A 19,567-nucleotide genomic window follows, 5' to 3' on the forward strand; every position below is an offset into this window, starting at 1 on the left:
AGTGCATGTAGCTCAGGTTATAACAATATATGAGTGTATATAGCCTATTGTTTTACTTCATGCATGTAATTTAATGTTTCATGACTTCAAATGCTATGATGCACTGCATTCAAATCAGCTGAAGGCAGCAGCTGTGTGTAAGATCCTGTACAAACATGTGCTTCTGTGAGAATATGTAGCACAACCGCAAGTGTGCTCTAAAAGCTGAAATTTGAGTGTTGTGGTTTAACCTACATAAGCTCTGTTAGAGCTGAGATACAACAGGATGAGCCAGAAAATACAAAGAAAGAGTTGGCATTACTTTCTTGTGGGCTCATCACGAAAGTGGGAGCTGTAAACAACTCACATATTCTAACCTCCCCAGCAAATTGTTAGCAGTTTAAGTGTGGTGCTTTTTTCACTAATTGCTGTTTATATAATGGTAAATGTGAATTCAGAAGAACTTACTTGAGCTTGTATGGAAGTTTGTAGTTGTAAGTTATTTGATGCATACTACACTGTTTATCATAAACATAATATCGAAAGACAGGGCTTCTACCTAATTTCTAATCTGGTTTTGTTTCATGTCGAAATTTCAAAAAGAACATTTCCTTCCCTTTTACATGTTGATTTTTGGTTTTTTTTTTTAACAGAAGTAGGAAAGCTTTCTGATACTGCTTAAACTTGCAAAATAGACCAGATAAGCATGGGTTTTTCCTTAGGATCTTTCACAGATGTTACCTTGGATTGTAGAAATTCTTACTGTATGCGAACAATTTCTTTCCTATGTATCAGATTAAAAGTTAATTTATATTTCTGTACAAAGGTATTGGTTTCAAAAATGTTGTTTTGTTTTTATATTTTCAGAATTTAAAGTTTTGGTGATCCATCATGGGGAACCATGTAGGAAAACGAGAGCATAGCACTGAGAAGTCAGCCAAGGTGAGTGTAGAAAACTGAAGATAGAGGGCCACTTGGGAAATATGTATTCTGTGAAATACAGGGGATTTTTAGGACAGTAGTTGTTTACCAGATCACTGTTATCATTACTGTTTTGTAGTTGATACTGTAAAATGACCATGTTTTAAGGAGTGTCCTATGAGATGTGGCCAAATGAAGATTTTGTTGTGCTGGATTTAATGAGAGATTTGAAGTCAGATCCACAGCTGATAAGATTCTCAGTCACGGTGGAAATGAATGAAAGAGACTTAGAAGCATGATATTGTAGAAGTTTTTTAAGAGTCAGTGAGCAGAGTTATGTTCTGTGTGTTGACAGTTTTTCATTTGGGCAATCGTTGGCTTTATCCGTAAGAAAAAAACAATGTAAAAATAGGTAAAATAAGAGGATTTTAGAGGACAAGACTGTCAGTCCAAGGAGATACACAGCTTTAAAAATCTCCTCCCTAAGAGGAAAAAAAAAAAAAAAGAAAACTGTCAACATGTTCATTAAAAGTTACTATTTGATTCCTAAGCATCTGCTGACACTGTTGTGTTTTCTACACATAATGTGGTGTTCTGTTTGCCTTGTGATAATATCTTGTTTATTTGTTTTTCTGTGTAGTACCGGAAGAGGTTTCACACATCTTAAAACAGGACATCTTTCTATATATATATTTATATTTAAAAAAACCCCACTGCTTGTTGCTAGCTATTGCTATCTTCCCTCCACACATCCTCATCCAAAAATAACAGTTTACAGTCTAAGCCCACACTGTATAAAGCTATTGCCCTTTGCATTGGACATATGATATAAACAGATAGTTCTGTACTTTTTCTGGAGGAATGTGGGTATTTTGCTTTGCTGTGGCAGATAAGCAGCTATCCCCAAAAAGTATACAAACTAGAACTCACACAGTTGTTTAGTTCCTTGCCATCTCCTTTAGGAAAATACATAAGCACACTGGAAGGAATAGGGAGAAAGCAGCACGAAGAGAGGACAGCTGGCTACATATGGTTTTGGTTTGGGTTGCTGCAGTATTTTGCAAAACGCTTTTGTGGCCCAAAGTTGCAGTTTGAGTACAAACAATAGTATGAATCCCAAGTTGTCTTGTGGTGACTGGTCTTGCAGACATGCCCTTTTGAAAACTCTGTTGTGCAGCAAAGTCAAATGCACCAAACAGATGCATTTAGCCAAATATTTTGATTCTTTCTGAGTAAGCATGTGAGATCCAGCAGGTGTGATACATTAAGTTTACAAAGCTTGATGGACTGTAGTGCGCCAAATACCCCCTGCTTTGGTCTTTGAGGATAAAATTTGGTTAGAAAAACACATTGTATCTTCTTTCCTGCTGTGGGATCACATGTGTTTGATGCATCTGGATGGCAGGAGGGTGAGTTGTGGGGCACATCTGGCTTCAAAAAGCTAAAAATTCTTCAAATTGTAACAGCCTGTGCAAGAGGTGCAAATTCTGTGGTGGTGAGCAAGAGTCAGGTGACCATGAGACTGCAGTTGTACAGGACAGATCAACAGAGAAACGGATTGCTGCAATTCTTTAAAATTCCTTCTTTTTCCTAATTAGTTCATGGAGAATACTTGATTCTGCAGTCAAAATAAAGTTCATTTACCAAAACTGTTTTGTGAAGCAGGAACTTACTACTGTAGTAATATCTTCTGTCCTTCACTCATCCTCCTAGAGAGTCAAAAAACCAAAACACCAAACCCCTAAACTTCCAAGTTGGTAGTGCTTGATCAAAATCTCCCTTTATGCACAGAAATGTGCATAATATCCCTTTATCTAAAACAGCAGTCATGCCACAAGAAATTACAAGGCCACAGATTTAAAATCAGGAAATGTATGGTTAAGGCAGTACTATGGATTCCCTATAGTTAGTCATTCTTGATTCAGTTCTTTCAGGCAGCATTAAATTTCTTCGTGGTTGCATTAACCAAATGTCACAGTGTGCTTTGGTTTTTTCTTCTTTTTTTGAAGTCAGAGTAAGTTTTTCTGTTGTTGTTCAATATTGCTGTAGATTAGAAGTGTTTTCCCACTGACCTTCTAGTGTGCTGTGGGAGACCTGCTGAAGGCCTACAGAGACTACAGTGGAAATGCTGAACTGCCTCTCCTCACTCATAGTAATAGAACTGAAATGAAAGAGGAGAACATCTCATCAAGGGTCTTCCTCAACTTCATTACTTTCACTCTCCAGCCTGTTTACTCTTAAGTCCTTTCCTAAAACTTTAGGACCAAAGAAAAACATAATTTTAGGCAGCTTCTTTGAACCTTTGAGGTCAGATTTGCAGCCACTGTAGTGCTCCTGCACTGGCAGACCATTTCTCCTCAGACCTGTTTTATGTGTAGTGACATTAAAGAGACTGTTGCCAACTGCAGCAATCACAATTCTTGATTGTCCAGTAAATGTCCTTTAATCCAGCGATTACTGTGAGGTTTGTTTGGTGGTTTTTTGAGTTGACATCTAGCTTCACTTTACATTTAGGAAATTTGTGTATTTGAATTACAAAATTAGAAATGGACTTCTGGAAAGCAATTACTTTATGAAACGTCTAGGATGATGCTAAGAAGCTTTCAAATTAGGAAATTCGCAAAAGACATTAAGATGGCTTCCCATGCTGTGACACTTCTTTCAAAATATTGTTCTCCTCTTGATATATAAATATGGCAAGCTACAGTGATTATTTAATAAATAATGAGATACTGTGAAATTAAGTGAATGCTTTGAAAAATAATTGATCTGTTTGACCTGAATAATATGGAGGAGTGTTTACAAAACCCTTCTGTTTTACTCACAGCAGTAACATACACCACCTCATTTCTGTGGGATATCTTTCTTGTATGTTTAATGGATCTGCATTTTTTAGAGTTTCTTAAGATACAAAAAAATTGCTCAATGAACCCAGCATTTTCTTTTCTTTTTACTTTGATTGATACTAGACTCTGCATCTACCTAATGCATTAGTAGATGTTCTAAGTATTTATTTTGTTTACTTTCTTCTTTGCGTTAATACTTGGGTTTGAACTTGACATAAATAAATCTAAGAACAACAATAACAAAAAGAATGGGCTGTGCAGAGTTTCTTGCCATGAGTTTCTTTAACTTTTCATAGACCTAAATGTAGATGAGTAGACACTGAAGATTTTTCTGGTTTTTGTTCAGTTTTAGTTGTCTGTGATAATTTGTCATCATTATGCCACAAAGTGCCACAATCTCTTTTGCAGTGACTAAAGCTGCCTGTGTTACAACAGCCCAGTTCTCTGCTACTCCTCATTAGAGAATTCTGCACAGCACATTATTACCATCCCAAAATCTTCGAACTTTCTTGCTACCTGTGAAAACTGGCCCTTAATTTCATTGATTGTTCAGGAAGAGGGGTTTGGAAGGAAGGTTTCCAGCATTGTCCCACTTACTCCACAGCAACTACCAAATGCACCTAGTCCAAGTAGCCTGGTTTCCATGGTCACATAGTACAGTGGGGAGCTGGAAACAAAACTTGTGACCTATATGAAAGATCAAAACCCACTGCACTGCCATGTCAAGGGATTGCTCAAGAAATTTATCCAGGCCTGGGATGTGTTAGATTATTGGAAATGCTGGATTATCTACCTAGTTCATGTCCTTTGTGTAATTGGGGTGTGCTGTAAATAAACACCAAGGAATCAAACCCAACTGCCACTTCTGGTACCTAGGTCTGAAAAACCTTGGGAAATGTAATTGCAGGCAAAAACTGAAAACAGACATAGTGCTGATAAGGTCTTTAGTCTGCAATTTAATGTTTTATTTGAACTAAGAATAATCTGTTAATAATGACCAAGTCTTGCTGGATAGCGAACTTACGAAAAATCTTACCTTTAATTGCCCTGTGTTATGTACCTAGATTCTATAATGTGTTTTGAGGTGGTCGATTTGAGAACTTGAATAAAGTGACTGGTACTCAGTGTTTGAGTGTGGATACAAATATGCTGCTAGCAAGAATTTTTCTTGCTTCTTTCCAGTCCCGTGAGATACTTTTCTCTCTCACGGAAGATATTAGTAGAGTTCTATAAACTATGAACACCTGCGACCTTGCAAACCTTTGTTTATAGTCCAGTAGAAAAATATTTTGACAATGGATGTTTTAGGATTTTAGCCAATCACCCCAAGGGGTGGCTGATCCTTTGACCAATTAGACTATGAAGAAAAAAGGCTATAAAAGAGTTGTAAAATAAATCAATCTTGCTGCGCAATTCCTGCCTGCTGGATCTCTCTTCTCCTACCCTGTGGGATACTGTGACATTTGAGGAGAGCTCAGCATAACTAGTTCAAGCTAAATTGCTTCAGTAAGCACGTATCAGTAAATCAGATGGGTTCTGTGCTGCTTTAGAGGAGATTCTATTTTCTCTCCTCTTTTTCCCCCCCCATTGCCTTGCTAATGTTCCAAAATCTGCACCCTGACTAAGGCTGCAGTCCGGTAACACTGGCAGGAAATTTTCTGTCTCTTCCTGGTGAGAGGGAGTTGAAATTCTTAACATGGCACATGATGGTAGTTGTACTGTTCACCTCATATATGCTCAATGATCTGCAAGCATAAAAGCTTTCACTACCTCTCATGGCTTAGGCTGCTTACAGACCTGAGCTGTGTGTGTGGTTTTTGCCAGGTGCTTCCTCTTGGTATGCATCATAAGTTATCAAAAAAGGAAAAAACCAACAGATGAAATATTTTTTACTTGCTTAGTTAATTGCTCTGAAATGTTATTTTCAAAAGATAAAAGTTTATTATTTTTTTCGTACATGCAGTTTGAGAGATACATGACATACAGATTGTATGGATTTTGAAGTTCGGGGTATGCTTTTCTGTAAAAAGTAAACAAACAAAAAGAATAGTCGTATTACCATACAAAATTAATCATGAAGCCTTTTCACTTTTTTTTTTTCCCCTAGCAAAGTTGTATTGCACTGTTTCTATTTTCCAGTGTAATTTTTTTTTCTCAGAGTTTTACCTTTTTCTGTAAAGCAATAAAGAGTGCAGGAACTATTATGGTGTATTTGCAATTTGATGTATTGATTAAACCACTCCCCCTTGATCTTTTCTGATGGCAAGTGAAAAAAAGAAAAAAACTTCAAAATGTTGATAGCGCCAGTGCTTTCTGTGAGAGATTTGATGAGATTTTCACCAACCAGTTTTACAAGTTACATATGCACTGTAGAATCCTTATGACCAACTGGTGTCTGGTTAAGTTGGTGCCTGGTACAAGGAAGTGCTGCTTTTGGAAGAGGCAAATCTTCTTTAAGGATGTGAAGGGAAGTTCTGGGCAGTCAGGTTAAGCAATACCAGTTGAATTTGATAGATGCCTGTTTTCCTCAATTTCTACCACCAACCTAGCTTTGCCCTTGAGCAAATCCTCATGTGCTGGCTCTGTCTTCCTATTTCATTCTTAACCTTCGTGCTGTCTAACTGGATGGTTTGTTGGGACAGATGCAGTGTCATTCTGTATTAATAGTAGTGCTTGGAGACCTTGAGTGGAGCCTTCAGGCACTAATGTGCTTCTGCTGGTGAGATGATACCACAGCAATACAGAAATGACTGTACTGTTTGAAACCTCTGAGAATGCCAAGCATGAAGTAGCTATGACATCTGTCCTCAAAAATTAACCTTAACACCAGCATTCGGTACGGTATCAGAAGTCTGTGTTAATGTTTCAATGGGCAAATAGCTTTACTATGAAGTTAAAAGGAACAACTTACATGTCTAAATCAAAGTAATGTGTTTTAATACTTGACTGTTCATTAAACTCCTAGGGTGCTGAAATTAGTATAGTCAATTGTAGCTGCAGTAGTTAATCTTTCTCATGTCTAAAATATGGCAAGCTCGTCGTAATTTTGTGTGGAACATAAATCGTCCCTGAATTGAAGCTGATACTCCTACACTTCCATGTTTCCCTTTGTTGCATGTGAAGGCTGCTGAAGGTACAGTGTTCTGCTGTGCAAGGAATGGGTGGAAAAGTTACAGGTGAGCGGCAAGGCTGATGCAAGTGAGGAGCAAGTTCTGGTCCTGCTGCAGTGCCCACTGCTAATGTTTAAGGAGTTGCCTGAATTTTATAACCATGGCAATATATGACTAGATCTGTGTTCCAGTGAAAAAATGAGTAAACGTGTAGGCAATGGTCTCATAAAATAAATTGCAAGTATGTTTTTCTGTTGTGCACACAGTGGCTAAGTACTGGTGCTTCTTGATTTGGGTCTTGAGCTGGTAAAGCGTGCATGGGTGTAAGAGGAAGAGGTGCAGTCGCTGTGGCTGGGGAGGAGGTAGGGTCTTAGGCTTTGTTCTCCCACCCTCAGCCTGCAGAACTCACTAAATGAGGGAAGTGCACTCTGTGCTTTTTAAGGTCTTGTGCTTTAGATGCCATGTTTTTGTGGTAGTTTTCTGCAGTTCCCTCCTTGTTAGCTTTGATGCAGAACTAGATAAATGTCCTGTCAAATGAGTTTAATGCCAGTGCCACTTAAATTAGCAAGGAGCTGGAAGAACAGGGGTGTAATGCAGTAGGCATTCTTTGTGAACTCTCTGTGAACTGTTCTAGCTGCTGAGATGACTTTTCTAGTAAATCAGCCCATACTTCAGCCTGAGAACATGTTGTTCAGTGTTTTGGCACCTTCATGTCATAAAAACGAAGGGAAAGTTGTTCGTATTTATAATTTTGAGGAAGCAGTAAGTGACACGGCGATCCTGAAAGGGAGCAATATCTTCCTTCCTCACATAACCTTTTGTGCTTTTACTGTTGTGGCGGTCGTGATCTGGGTGCGGCAGTAATGTTGTACCACCTGCTCTGAAACTGCGTGAGATGAAAATTCTACTCTGTTACTTTGACCTTGGTTATATTTGAGAAGAGCTTAAAAAATCTTCTGCAGTAATGTGCTACCTTAAAATGCAGTTATATCTGTAAAATAAGTTGTGGTGAAATGTATTTGCCCTTTTAGAGAAATGCCCAAGCTTTACCTTTGGGTATCTGGTGTCAAACCACAGGAGAATCTCCAGTGTCTGAGACAGCAACTGGCAAACCTGCCCCATAGCACTTACTAAAGCATTAAACCCTGTAAAAAAGTGCGTTTTAAAGTTTGTTCTCATCTTCTTCTTCCTAGTGCTAACTCTGTTGTGTTTGATGCTCCTGGGCAGTAGCTATAAGGAAGAGTTCTGGCACCATGTTTTATTTTAATTCTCAGTTTCCCACAGTTGTATTTCTGATAGTGTAACTGACCATGCAGATGGGGTAGTTGTAACACATGGTTTTACACTATGCACCAGTACAGAGTCAAAACACTGCTCACATCTGATGCTAAATATTCTGTCGTGAGAAAAGAGGGTTTCTACATTAAGCTGAGTTGAATTTTGCTCTCAATTGTAAATTCAGTAAGTGTGTAATGGACATCAGAAGGAAAAAGTTGTAGGGCTTTCCCATGCAAAGTATTGCTGACAGTAACTTCTTTTTGCACGTCAGAAGTTAAATTTCTTGAGTAATTGGAACTATTTGTACAGTGAATAAATTTAACTTGTCTGCAGCTACAGTTCAGAAATTGATTTTTCCACTTTGAGCAGAAATGTCATGGAATGCTTTTCCTTTTTATTTAACTTTTTCAGGCCGTCTGCTTTAAGTTGATGGAAATACTCTGGTAGCATTTGCTGGGGGAGAAAAAAAGGTTTTTGTAAAAGGAAAAAAAAAAACTTTTAAGCAGAATAATATGATGTTACTCTTGATTGCTGAGATAAGGTTCACTCTTAAAAACAATCTGATCTTTCAGCACAGCATCCAGTGGATGTGGCCATAAAGATAGCAAAATTTGCATAGAGCTGAAAGCCACAAGATAGATACCAGTTACCTCGGAGCATTTGGGGGACTTCTGAGCATCAGTTGCAATCAAGAGGAGGCAATAATGGAAATCTTGCATTTTTGTCACAGTGCCACAGAGTGATGGTCAGGCTGGTCTGGCGGGACTTAGAATTGAAAGCTGATTTTAGGGAGGCCTGAGGGCACTCAGCTTGCTCAGAACTCTAGGCAGCTCAAAAAACATTGAAAAGACACAAGAGCCAGAAATCTTAGCAAGTCTTTTACCAATGAGATATATCTTCAAATAGGCACTTATCAAAACATCGCCATTTTTGGGTCCTCAGTTATACCTGTTCAGTATAAGAGCTTCAGGAATGGATTCACTGATGGTGCAGACATTTTCAGATGAATTATGGAAATACCAGTACATTGGAGGCATTTTGATTCAAAAAAATAGAGACTCTGATGTTGAAATCTGAATCATTTGGGGTTTTTCTAGTTTTGGTTTTGTGGTCATAGCTAACTTATCCGTCTAGCTCCTTCCTTTATCTTCCTTCTATTTCTTTCACCCAGTTTCTTCCTGCATGCTACTTTCTGCCAGCACCTCTGATGCAGTCAAAATGCATTGCTTTGATTTTTCTGAGGTCTTAGAAATAATATTTAGTTGCTAACAGTGCTCAGGAACAATGAAGAGATGGCCAGCTAACAGGCAGTCTGATCAGGAAGGTGTGAACACCATAGAAGAAAATAGAGAAAATTTGCACTTTCCTGACAACACATATCCACTGCAAAAATTACTTTCTCTTCAAGCCAGTTCTTTCTCTTCATGTTATAATATGACTTTCTACAACCTTCACAGCCTACCACAGTACCTTGCTTTGCAAAGCAAACCAATAGTGCCATTGTCAGGATTTGAAAGCTGAAAATCAAAGTAATATTCTGGGGTTTTTTATGACCAACTATCATTGTCACTTATATACTGTTTTGGCATGAAGTTGTTTTGGATTTTTGTATTTTCACCTTCTACCAGTTAAAGAATTTGTTTTATGCAGCAAATGCAAGAACTTCTGTGTTCCTTGGGGAGAAATGTGGCTAGAATTTGTCCGTGTGAAGTGGAACTGTGCAAAAACTTCAAATCCCACTTCTGTTTCTTTCATGCATGTCTATGTAAGCATGCACAGGTCCATACTGAAAAAAGTACAAGTGTAGGTTTAAAAAATATTTTTATATAAATGCAAGTGTATATTCAAGTATTGATGCTCTGCTTCTGCCCCTGTATGGCTGCAGATGTGCTTGTTGTATTAGTCTCAAAAGGCAGGACTGGTAGCCTTTCACCCTGGGGAGTCTGACTATTCATTCTGATCTTCCCTGTGAACTACAGACTAAATGTTTTCTCAGTGTGGTTAAAGCCAATGAAACTTGCCTCATGGTGCGCAGCGATAAAGCCTGAGTAATCAGTACTATTTTTTTCTTTTAAACTCTTGTCTGAAATTCCAGACAATTCTGGGGTTTTGAGACTTGGAAGATGAAAGATTGGTGCATGTGAGACTCAGAATGTCAAGTCAGTGCCTGTAACAGTTGAGAAATATTTATGTATCATAAAATACATTGAATATATTTCAATACTTACTATATATAGATTTAAAATTAAATATCTTTAATATACTTAACAAATATATAGTACTAGTATAAATAAAGATATCTTCATGTTTTAGAAGAGGCTTCAGACCTCATAGTAGGTGAGACCCACTGCACAAAGTAACAACTGTTTTGTCTTTGGTACGCTACTGCACAGAAGACTGTTTGGGATGTGTGTTTGGGATGATTGACATTACTTCTGGAGCTTGGTCACATGAGATGAGATTCTAGGTCAAGGCTGTGCATAACGTTATATATTTGTGCTGAAATAAGTAACTTGTCATGTGCTGCAGGATACTTGCTGATAGATACTTGCTGAGAGGAGGTCTTCTATGTTGTGGTGCTGATTTCCATCAGAATCAAATCTGTGTTAGGAGAAGACCTATGTTATATATTTTATTTGAGAGAATCTGAACCACTGTAATCTATTACATTCAGATTGGCTTAAATGAAGCATATTTGTTTGTAGGTGCTGACAATGTGTCCTGAACATTCAGCGTTAGGATTCTTGCAGATTCATTTACTTGAAAAATTAATTTTAATGTTGGTATTTTGTTTCTACAATGCAATATTAAAAAAAAAAAAATCTTGAAAAAAGTAGGTGAAATACCTAATAAAAATTAAGCTTTTACTCCTTTTCCTCTTGTTTTGACTTAAGTGTTTTGTGTTCTACTTTCCTGAAGTCTTCTCAGGAAGGGAAGGGATAGAACTCCATTCAGGAATCTCTTCAATATACCTTTTCTGTCTGTTGCCTTCTTTTCCTTTCCAGTGGCATCTTATCTGTTGTTTTTTTATTTTTTTATTATTATTATATTATGCTGTGCTATATAGTCTTTATAAGGATTGCTAAAATGATATAAAAATGAAAGTTTTATGGAGCCTGAGGGAAAGGAGGCCACAAGATCCCTGTCATTGGATGTGTTCAGTTGGGATGGGGAGCTCTGGGTTCTAATACCTTCTCAACAGATTGTACAGGTGACTGGCCAGTGACTTCAAGTACAAAGAATAACGAGTGGAGCAAGGGATATTTCTGCCTTTGACAAGGGATGCTGAGATCTTCCAGGCAACAGATTTTGCTCTGGGATTTTGCAGAGTTCATAATGCCATAGCATAATGCAGTTAATACTGTCATAATATAATACTGTACTTCAGCTGTTGAATCACCTAATTATGGGAGAATAAAAGGTTTATGGGATTTTGGAAGCCCGTAGGGCTCAACACATAGACTTTGTATCAACTAAATTGGGTGTCTTTGATAATTTCTGATTATGTCTCCTGCTGCTGTATGTAAGAACAGGAGAGACCCTCTGAACATGCCTTGAATGTAGCCCCCGAGGGAGCTGGCTCCACCAGGAGCAGGGGCCCTTGGCTTCCATCCCAGCTTTGAGATCTGGTCTCAGCAGATGACAGGTTGTTCTGGATTTTGCCCCATGGGCTTGCTTTAACCAATTAGACTGCAAACCGTGGGCTGGTGGAACAGGTGCAGAGCTGCTGTCTTTGTGCAGGAGCCAGATGGCCAGTTAATTGTCCCAGTCGCTGAGTAAGACTTGGCCGAGTCTCCTGCTCAGTTCTCAATTCTGCTGCTGCGCTGCCAAGCTGGGTCTTGTGGCTTTAAGAAATTGGGAACTTCAGAGACAACTCTGAGCATCTGGACTTCTCTTAGTCACGATGTAATGTTGTTAGTTTCAAGCCTCAAAATGGTTCATAGCCTAATGTTGTTTTCTTAAAAGAAAAAAGTTGCTTGATGCTTTCCTGGAGTAAAGATTTCTGATCTGAGCTGGGATATCTTGCTTGTTACAATGTTATTAAGATCAAGGTGACAGAAACAAAGCTTTAAGTAGGAACCCATATTTCAAAGGATTGATTCTCTGGGATTTTGCAAGGAGGAACTCTTGTTGAGTTATCTCTTACGAGGACATTAGCTGAGGGGAGGAATTTTGAGAGGAGGAATATTTTGGTTTCCTAAAGTTTTAAAATCCTGTTTTAGAATAACTGTTTTTCATTGTTAGGAAGAAGTAAGAAATCATTATGTGAATGCTGTACTTAAGGGGAAGTGCTAGGCTTTAGGGCTTGTAAACTTGCTAAAAGAATTGCAAATTAAGTGTGTTTGCTTATCTATATGCTTATACTTATTTGCTTGGTTTAATAACTGCAAATATAGTTTACCTGTAACCTCTTCATATGAATATGAAGTTATATGAAGTTATATGTAACTCAGTCCGTTGCTTTCTGTCAAGATAATCCACTTTTATTACAGTAAATCATTTTAGAAGATAAAACTGTGGGGTGTTAGAGGCAAAGGGTAGGCCTAAGCAGATTAATGATGATATGTTATTTGCTATGGTAGGGAATTGAATTAAAAAGATGTCTAGGTATTTCCAGCAGGCCACCACTTTTGTTCAGTGCTAAAAAGGCAATCTCTGGGTCTAAAGTGATTATGAAGTCCCATGTTGATTCAAACTACTTGAGTTAGACTGTCAGTCAAATCACAAGTAGCTTATATATGGAAAGAATCAAATATATAGGTTAATAAAGTACAGCTATTTAAGTTTTTGTATTTAGAGTTGATGGATTCTAATCTGCATTTATTTTAAGATTTTTTTTTTATCCATCATACTCCACCTGTTTTGTTCGGTCCTGGATCTGATTCACACAGCTTTTTTTAGTATTGTTTTGGCTGTGGCTCTGGCAGTACCAATTCTACCCAGAAGTTACATAGCCTGTGGGTTATACTACCTCTAGGGGAGGAGGTGAAGAGCTTTGCGTGGTCTGTTGTCCTTATGTCTGAAGTCTCCATTGCACAGCATGTGAATAATACCAGGAAATCTGCCCAAGTCTACCTGCTCCTTTTTTATGATGAAATACCAGCAAGAGAAGGGCAGTGGAAATAGCTTCTTGTTTACACACAGGTTTCTCTCCAGTTATATTCTCTGCCTAGAGAAGCAGCTGACAGTAGTTGGTGCAACTTTGTTTTACAGTTGCCCACATGACTCCTTTAATTCCTGCCTGCCTATAGAATTGAGGCATGGATTTTAGCCTTCACAAAACATATGCAGTGATGTAAAATTCTATTTATGTGCAGGGGGTTACTAAGTAACAGTTGCTGAGGGAAATGCAGTCTTTAACTGTGTGACGTCTGTGCACTTAAAATTGCCAGCCAAGTAGTGCATTAACATAGATTTTGCTCATTAATGTAATGGGATTTGCTGTGGGCAGTGTGAGAAAAACCTTGGAAAAACAACAGAGTAGTTCAAGGAGTTGTAGTCTCTGCAGCCTGACCTTGTGGACAGGAGGTGAAACCCAGTTTTTGCCCTTCTACCTCATCGTCTCCATACCATACCATAATTAAGGACCCTGATATATTTCATAGAATCATAGAATATCCTGAGTTGGAAGGCACCCACCAAGTCCAACTCGTGGCCCTGCACAGGATATGCCCAAGAATATCACACCATGTGCCTGAAAGTGTTGTCCAGACATTTCTTAACTCTCTCAGGCTTGGTTTGTCCAGTGCCTAGCCACCTACCTAGGTGAAGAACCTCCTCCTAATACCCAGCCTAAACCTCTCCTGACACAACTTCAGGCCATTCTCTTGGGTCCTGTCACTGATCAACAGAGAGAAGAGATCAGTGTCTGCTTCCTTTGCCAGCTTTCAGTCAACTGGCACCTTTCTAGATTCCCAAGACAGTTGAAGAATCATTGTGGGAGGTCTCACGGTGACATCAGGCAGCTCCTTGAGTATCCTGGCATGAATCCCATCAGGCTCCATAAACTTGAAGGGATCCAGCTGAAGAAGCAAGTCCCCCACAGGTTCAGGTTGGCTGGGAGTTTATAATTCTCGCAGTCATGGTCCTTCAGTTCAGGACTCTGGAGGTTCTGTTTTAAATATTTGTGTGTATTTTTGTGTATTTTAATATTTGCTTGATATTTTTGTGTGTATTTGTATTTATATCTGCCTAGATATAAAAAGGATTCCATGTGTAACCAGTTTGTTTTGCATGTGTACCTTCCTTCAGGGGGAGGAAAGTTGAGGGTCAAACAAACAAAAAGAGTTGGGGATAGATTGGGTGTTGATAATACAAGGAGAAATTTCCCTTGAACTGTGTCTCAAGTGTGTCTCTTCTTTTAACTCTTTGCTTCTAATTTTGCGTGGTCTATCAAAGGATTTGTTTTTTCTAAGGATTATTTTCAAGAAATGTTACTTGGGAAAGGTCATGTGTGTAGCCTTGAAAATGAGCTTTTGTATTGAAAAAGATTCTACTTAAGTGATCAACCTTTCCTTTAAATCACACCTAATATGACCTAGCAGTAGGGCTTTTCATCGAAGACCTTCATATGCTGATAAAGATGATTTGTTGAACTTTTATGAAGTCCTACAGCTTTTAACTCATTTCTCTATTACCAGGCTCCCTTTCGTCTGAAAATACATGGAGGATAGGGAGAAGTGTGCATGTATGTAAATAATTATTGTACTGGGAAGGTAACATGAGCTTATTAGGCTGTGTGATTTACTCACTGTGGCTTATGGAGATCTTAATTTCAGTGAGGTTCTTATGTTAGTGATACCATTATGTCAGAGTACCTAAAAGATGGGCAAAAATAATTTTTTTATAATGAAGTACTATCACAGTCCTTTTATAAAAGTGCCATAAATATCTATCAGGCATATCTAGTCATTATTTTCTTGGATTTTTATGATGTTTTAGATGAATCCAAGGATGTTATTTGTTTATCAGTGAGAAATGAATTATGGCCTGGAGTTGATCTTAAGTTATTTATCTGGGCTCTTCAGTAACTGGCATTGCCACTGTCATGTGAATAGTATCATAATTTGTCAACTGTGCAAAATTTCTTGGTTTATTCGCTTATGACAATTGTTTTTTTAGTTTATTTTCTTGTTCTTCCTATGAAAATTTAAAAATACCCCAGCAAACCAAGAAAAAACCAAACCTAGTGATACCATCTCTGTAAAAGTGTGTGTTGATTTCTCTTCCTGGCATTGTACAGTCTCTTCACATTTTCGATGGGGTATAATTCTCAAGTACTGTCTGACTTCATTTTTTGCCCATGTTTGAGAGAGTGTAGTATCTGAGGGTTTCTGTAGTCTTTCATACAGTTCACTCGTTTTAGTTTTGAGCCCAGAAACCCTTCCCTCTGGAGAGAAATTGGTCCTGAATTCTTCATTGTTCAGTCAAGCTCCTGTTTTTCTGTAACTCTTTGTCATCAGCTGTTCAAGTGGTTTGAAACTGATGTATTAGCCACAGCTTTTCTCTTAGGAAGCAGTCCTTGCTGGTGGGAGTACTGACTCTGAGCAAAGTATCTTTGGAGTCTACAGAAGAAGCAAAGCAGAACAAGAGGAGAAAAATTGTCACACAATTTACATAGCTATTCTTCCAAAGCCTCTTCTTGTTGCTTGATAGGGACTCATGTGTTTCTTTTCTCTCATATGGCCAGGTTCAGGAGAACTGGAGTTAAACCTATTTGCCAATAGCTCCTGGCTTTGCCATGTACTTCAGGAGCTGCTCATCAGTTCCAAACACCTGTAATGCAACCATTTGTAGTTACTTAACTAGAATGGATGCAAAAAATAAATGGGACCTTTTCTGCAAAGTGACTTTCAGGCCATTTGGCCCCTGCCGATCCTAGTGAATGGATGTAACCCATTTCAGCTGCAGAGTTTTGCATGTGCCTTTATTGGACTTCATGAGATCCTTGTCTGTTTACTTCTGTAGCCTGCCAAGGTCCCTCTGAAGGGCGCCTCTCTGTACTGACCAGTCCCCCAGTTTATTATATCCTGGGTTTTTAATAAAGACATTAAATGATACTGGCCTGAGTGTTGATCCCTGGGGGATGCTGCTGCTGACTGACTGACAGCTGGACTCTGTGCCGTTGATTGCCGTCCTCTGAGCATGGTGGTCCAACCAGTTACCCACCCCTTGTATTCCACCTACCCAGACTTTATCTTCTTGGTTTGACTCGAAGGGTGGAGTGGGAGGCTGTTGTCATAGGCCATGCTAAAGTCAGGGGATATGATGTCATACTTTTTCCCTCCTCCCCAAAACCAGTCATTTCATCACAGGAGACTATCGGGGGGTTAGTCAGATACCATTTGCCCTTGATAAATTCAAGCAGGCTGTTCCCACACACCTTCTATCCATGGAGAGGAATTACTGTTAAAACTGTTATGTCATCTGCCTTTAATAAAAAAGAGAAAAACAGCTAAGCATTTGAAATGCTGTATATAAAGTATATGTCTCATTTTACCAATGTGTTATCACCCCTTCGGTGTTAACGCAGAGGTTTCTGTTGAGTACAGAATGTACCTACCTTTGACAGTCTTTTATCCTTCACTGAAGTGTTGCACTTTTGAATTATTGGAAAAAAAAATACCGAGGCCTTCTTCTTTCAGGACAAATCCACATAAAAAAGAGGTGTGAAGTGCACTTCCTAGTTGTATGATGTTCCTTGATTTCTTGAAACCTTTCTAGAAAGATGGACCATTGTCATGTATTTATAAAGTCTTGACAGATTGATAGCAGCCTGTATATTGTAACAGTACAGAGTTCATGTTGAGCGGTCGCAGAAGGAATGGCGATGCTGTCTGGCTGAGCTGTCAGTTGGGTTTTTGTTTGATTTGTTTGTTGTTGTCTTGGGTTTGGTGGGGATTTTTTCAGTTTTTGGTTTTTGGGGTTTTTTTTGGTTTTTTTTGTTTTGTTTTGTTAAATAGCTATAAAAGAGTAAAGATCTAAAAATTAGGCACTGGAGGAAAAGGTGGAAGTTGAAGAAAAGAACAAGTGCTCCTGCCTGGAGTTGGAGACATTCCCAGGCAGTGAATATGTGTGCTTGCTGGTAGTGCTTCATGCTCCCCCCCAGAGCCTGGGGCTTGCACAGATGATGACTATAAATAGTGCAGAGTAGCACTTATTTAAATCACCCTTTTTTTTTTTTTTTAAAAACGTAGCTCTTGAATTTCAATGCGATACTTCTCCTGAAGATGTGCAGAGTTCTTACCAGAAGCATACTAATGAATCAAACTCTGGTAAATTGAATCATCTCTGTAGTGACCAGTCACAGGACCCAAGCTAACAGTCTGAAGTTGTGGCAGGGGAGGTTTAGGTTGGATTTTAGAAAAAGGTTCCTCACCCAGAGGGTATTTAGACACTGGAACAGGCTCCCCAGGGAAGCGGTCACAGCCTGACAGAGTTCAAGGAGCGTTTAGACAGTGGTCTCAGGCACATGGTCTGATTCTGGGGGATGGTCCTGTGCAGGGCCAGGAGTTGGATGATCTCTGTGAGTCCCTTCCAACTCAGCATATTGAATGATTCTGTGATCTATTAAAATGACAGTTTCTATTTGGTTTTTGGCTCACTGAGTGATAAGCTGGCTGCTCAGATTGTATTTCTGGTCTTAAACTGTTTATTTCTCCTGCTTGTACATGCACGAGTGTTTCAATGTCATCACTTCTGATATTTATTTACATTGGTATTAGAGAAAATGGACATTCATCTTACAGTCAGTTGGAGATTTATATTGCTTGATCTTTTTCAGGTTTATTTTCTTTATATATTCTTTAAATATTTCTTTGTCTATTTGGAAAATGGTAGCTACAACTGTTTAAAACAATACTGTCCCTACAACAAAACTCGAAGTGTTCCCGAAAAACAGGGTTGTGTATAGTGCAGATGGGGTCCTTCTTACTCAGTTATTAGACTAGCTGCTCATGCTTTTCAAAAGGTATGAGAGCAGCCTTATGAGCCATTTATGTTCTGGAGCATGCATCTTATCATATTGGCCATCTGAAGACACTTTGGATAGATGCTTACTGACAGCAGTCCTTTTTTTGTGGTATACAGAAATGGCAGCAATTAACTCCACAGGAAAACCTTCCCTAGTTCCAGGTGAGTAATAGTAGGTATTGGCTGATGAATCAGGTGTCACCTGGGGCTGAAGGAGCGCTGAGTGTGAGATCTGGGTGAGTCATTTCCTTGGGCTCTCAAGATTTGTCTTACCACTAGTTCAGTGTGGTAAGCAGCAGTAGTTAACTCAAGATGACTATTTCTGAAAGGCGGGAACATGTTAAATTACTGATTTATGGGGGGAAGTAACATTTCAGCTGTACTCCTTGCATATGAAATCACTAATATCTGTTAGAAACTCACCACATCATTTTATGGAATTTTGGAAAAACATTAATCATTGCATGTCTGATATGCCCACATCTTCATGTTACAATCTGTAAGTATGCTCCAGAGGAGGGCACCAAAATGTGGAGGTGTTAGTGCAACTGGTATAACAAACCAGTGGGTGGCCTGGTAGCCAGAACCCGATGAGGTCATGTTCTGAGTGACAGCCCTTAAAATGTCTGGAAGCTGCAGTGTGATCAGGTACTCTGACTGAGTTTTCAGTAGGTGCTCATTAAAGTGTACTTACCTCACAACTGCATAAATATTCTGATATTACTGCTTCTGACTGAAACAATGCATTCTCTGTTTCCTTGTAGCTTACTTCTAGCTTTAGAGGACCTTCACGTACCAGTTGTGGGGCAACAAATGAAATTGGCTTCTGCTGTTGGTTAACATCCAGATACTCAGGATTTGTTGTTGTTTTCCCTCTCACAGTGGTCAATACACTTTGAATGCTAATTTAGACATTTTAAACAGGCTGAAAATAAATTATTAAAATGTCATCTCTCTTGGCAAGTTTGGGTAAACAATTGGGTTTGTTGTATTTTTTCCCCAAATATTTTGCCTCTGAGACTTAGTTATTCCCTTCTGAGATGGGACAGTTCACCTGTTGAATGTGTAGGTTAGTATTTCAGCATGCAACTTCATATATGTGTTATAATGGTCCATTTTTCTTCTAATATTGGTGTGATTGTAACTCTGCACAGTAGTTTTTGTGAGCGTGCCTCTGTGTTGGCTTAAAGCATGGAGGGAAGCATTGTTCCCTTTTTTGTTTTCAGAAAATGTGGTGGGTTGATCCTGGCTGGACTCCCGGTGCCCACCAAAGCTGCTCTATCACATGTTTAGTGCATATGAACATTGTGAGAGGGAAATGACCATGCCAGTAAGGGTTCTGCTCCTCTGTTCCTGATAAAGGATGCAGAAGTCAAAGCAAGCAGTGAATGGGAGCAGTTTCTATTTGTGTTGTGAAAATTTGAGGGGTTTGTGTTCTGTAGCTGTGGAATTTCTTCCTTG

The 19,567-nt window shown here is 38.8% G+C and overlaps 1 protein-coding gene across 2 annotated transcripts in view; it reads left to right on the plus strand.

Annotated features, from left to right (window-relative positions):
• The first annotated feature begins 840 nt into the window (after positions 1-840).
• MBP (myelin basic protein) overlaps positions 841-19,567 on the plus strand; it is an 84,029-nt gene continuing 65,302 nt past the window's right edge. Inside the window, exon 1 of one of the 2 annotated variants that reach the window (XM_032120586.1) lies at positions 841-921. In XM_032120586.1, the coding sequence (XP_031976477.1) occupies positions 871-921 (51 nt within the window). In that variant the 5' untranslated portion in view covers positions 841-870. The remainder of the gene's footprint in view (positions 922-19,567) is intronic. The other variant, XM_032120595.1, reaches the window with a different exon arrangement.

Source organism: Corvus moneduloides, chromosome 1 (genome assembly GCF_009650955.1).
Source record: "Corvus moneduloides isolate bCorMon1 chromosome 1, bCorMon1.pri, whole genome shotgun sequence".
In the NCBI taxonomy this organism is placed as follows: domain Eukaryota; kingdom Metazoa; phylum Chordata; class Aves; order Passeriformes; family Corvidae; genus Corvus; species Corvus moneduloides.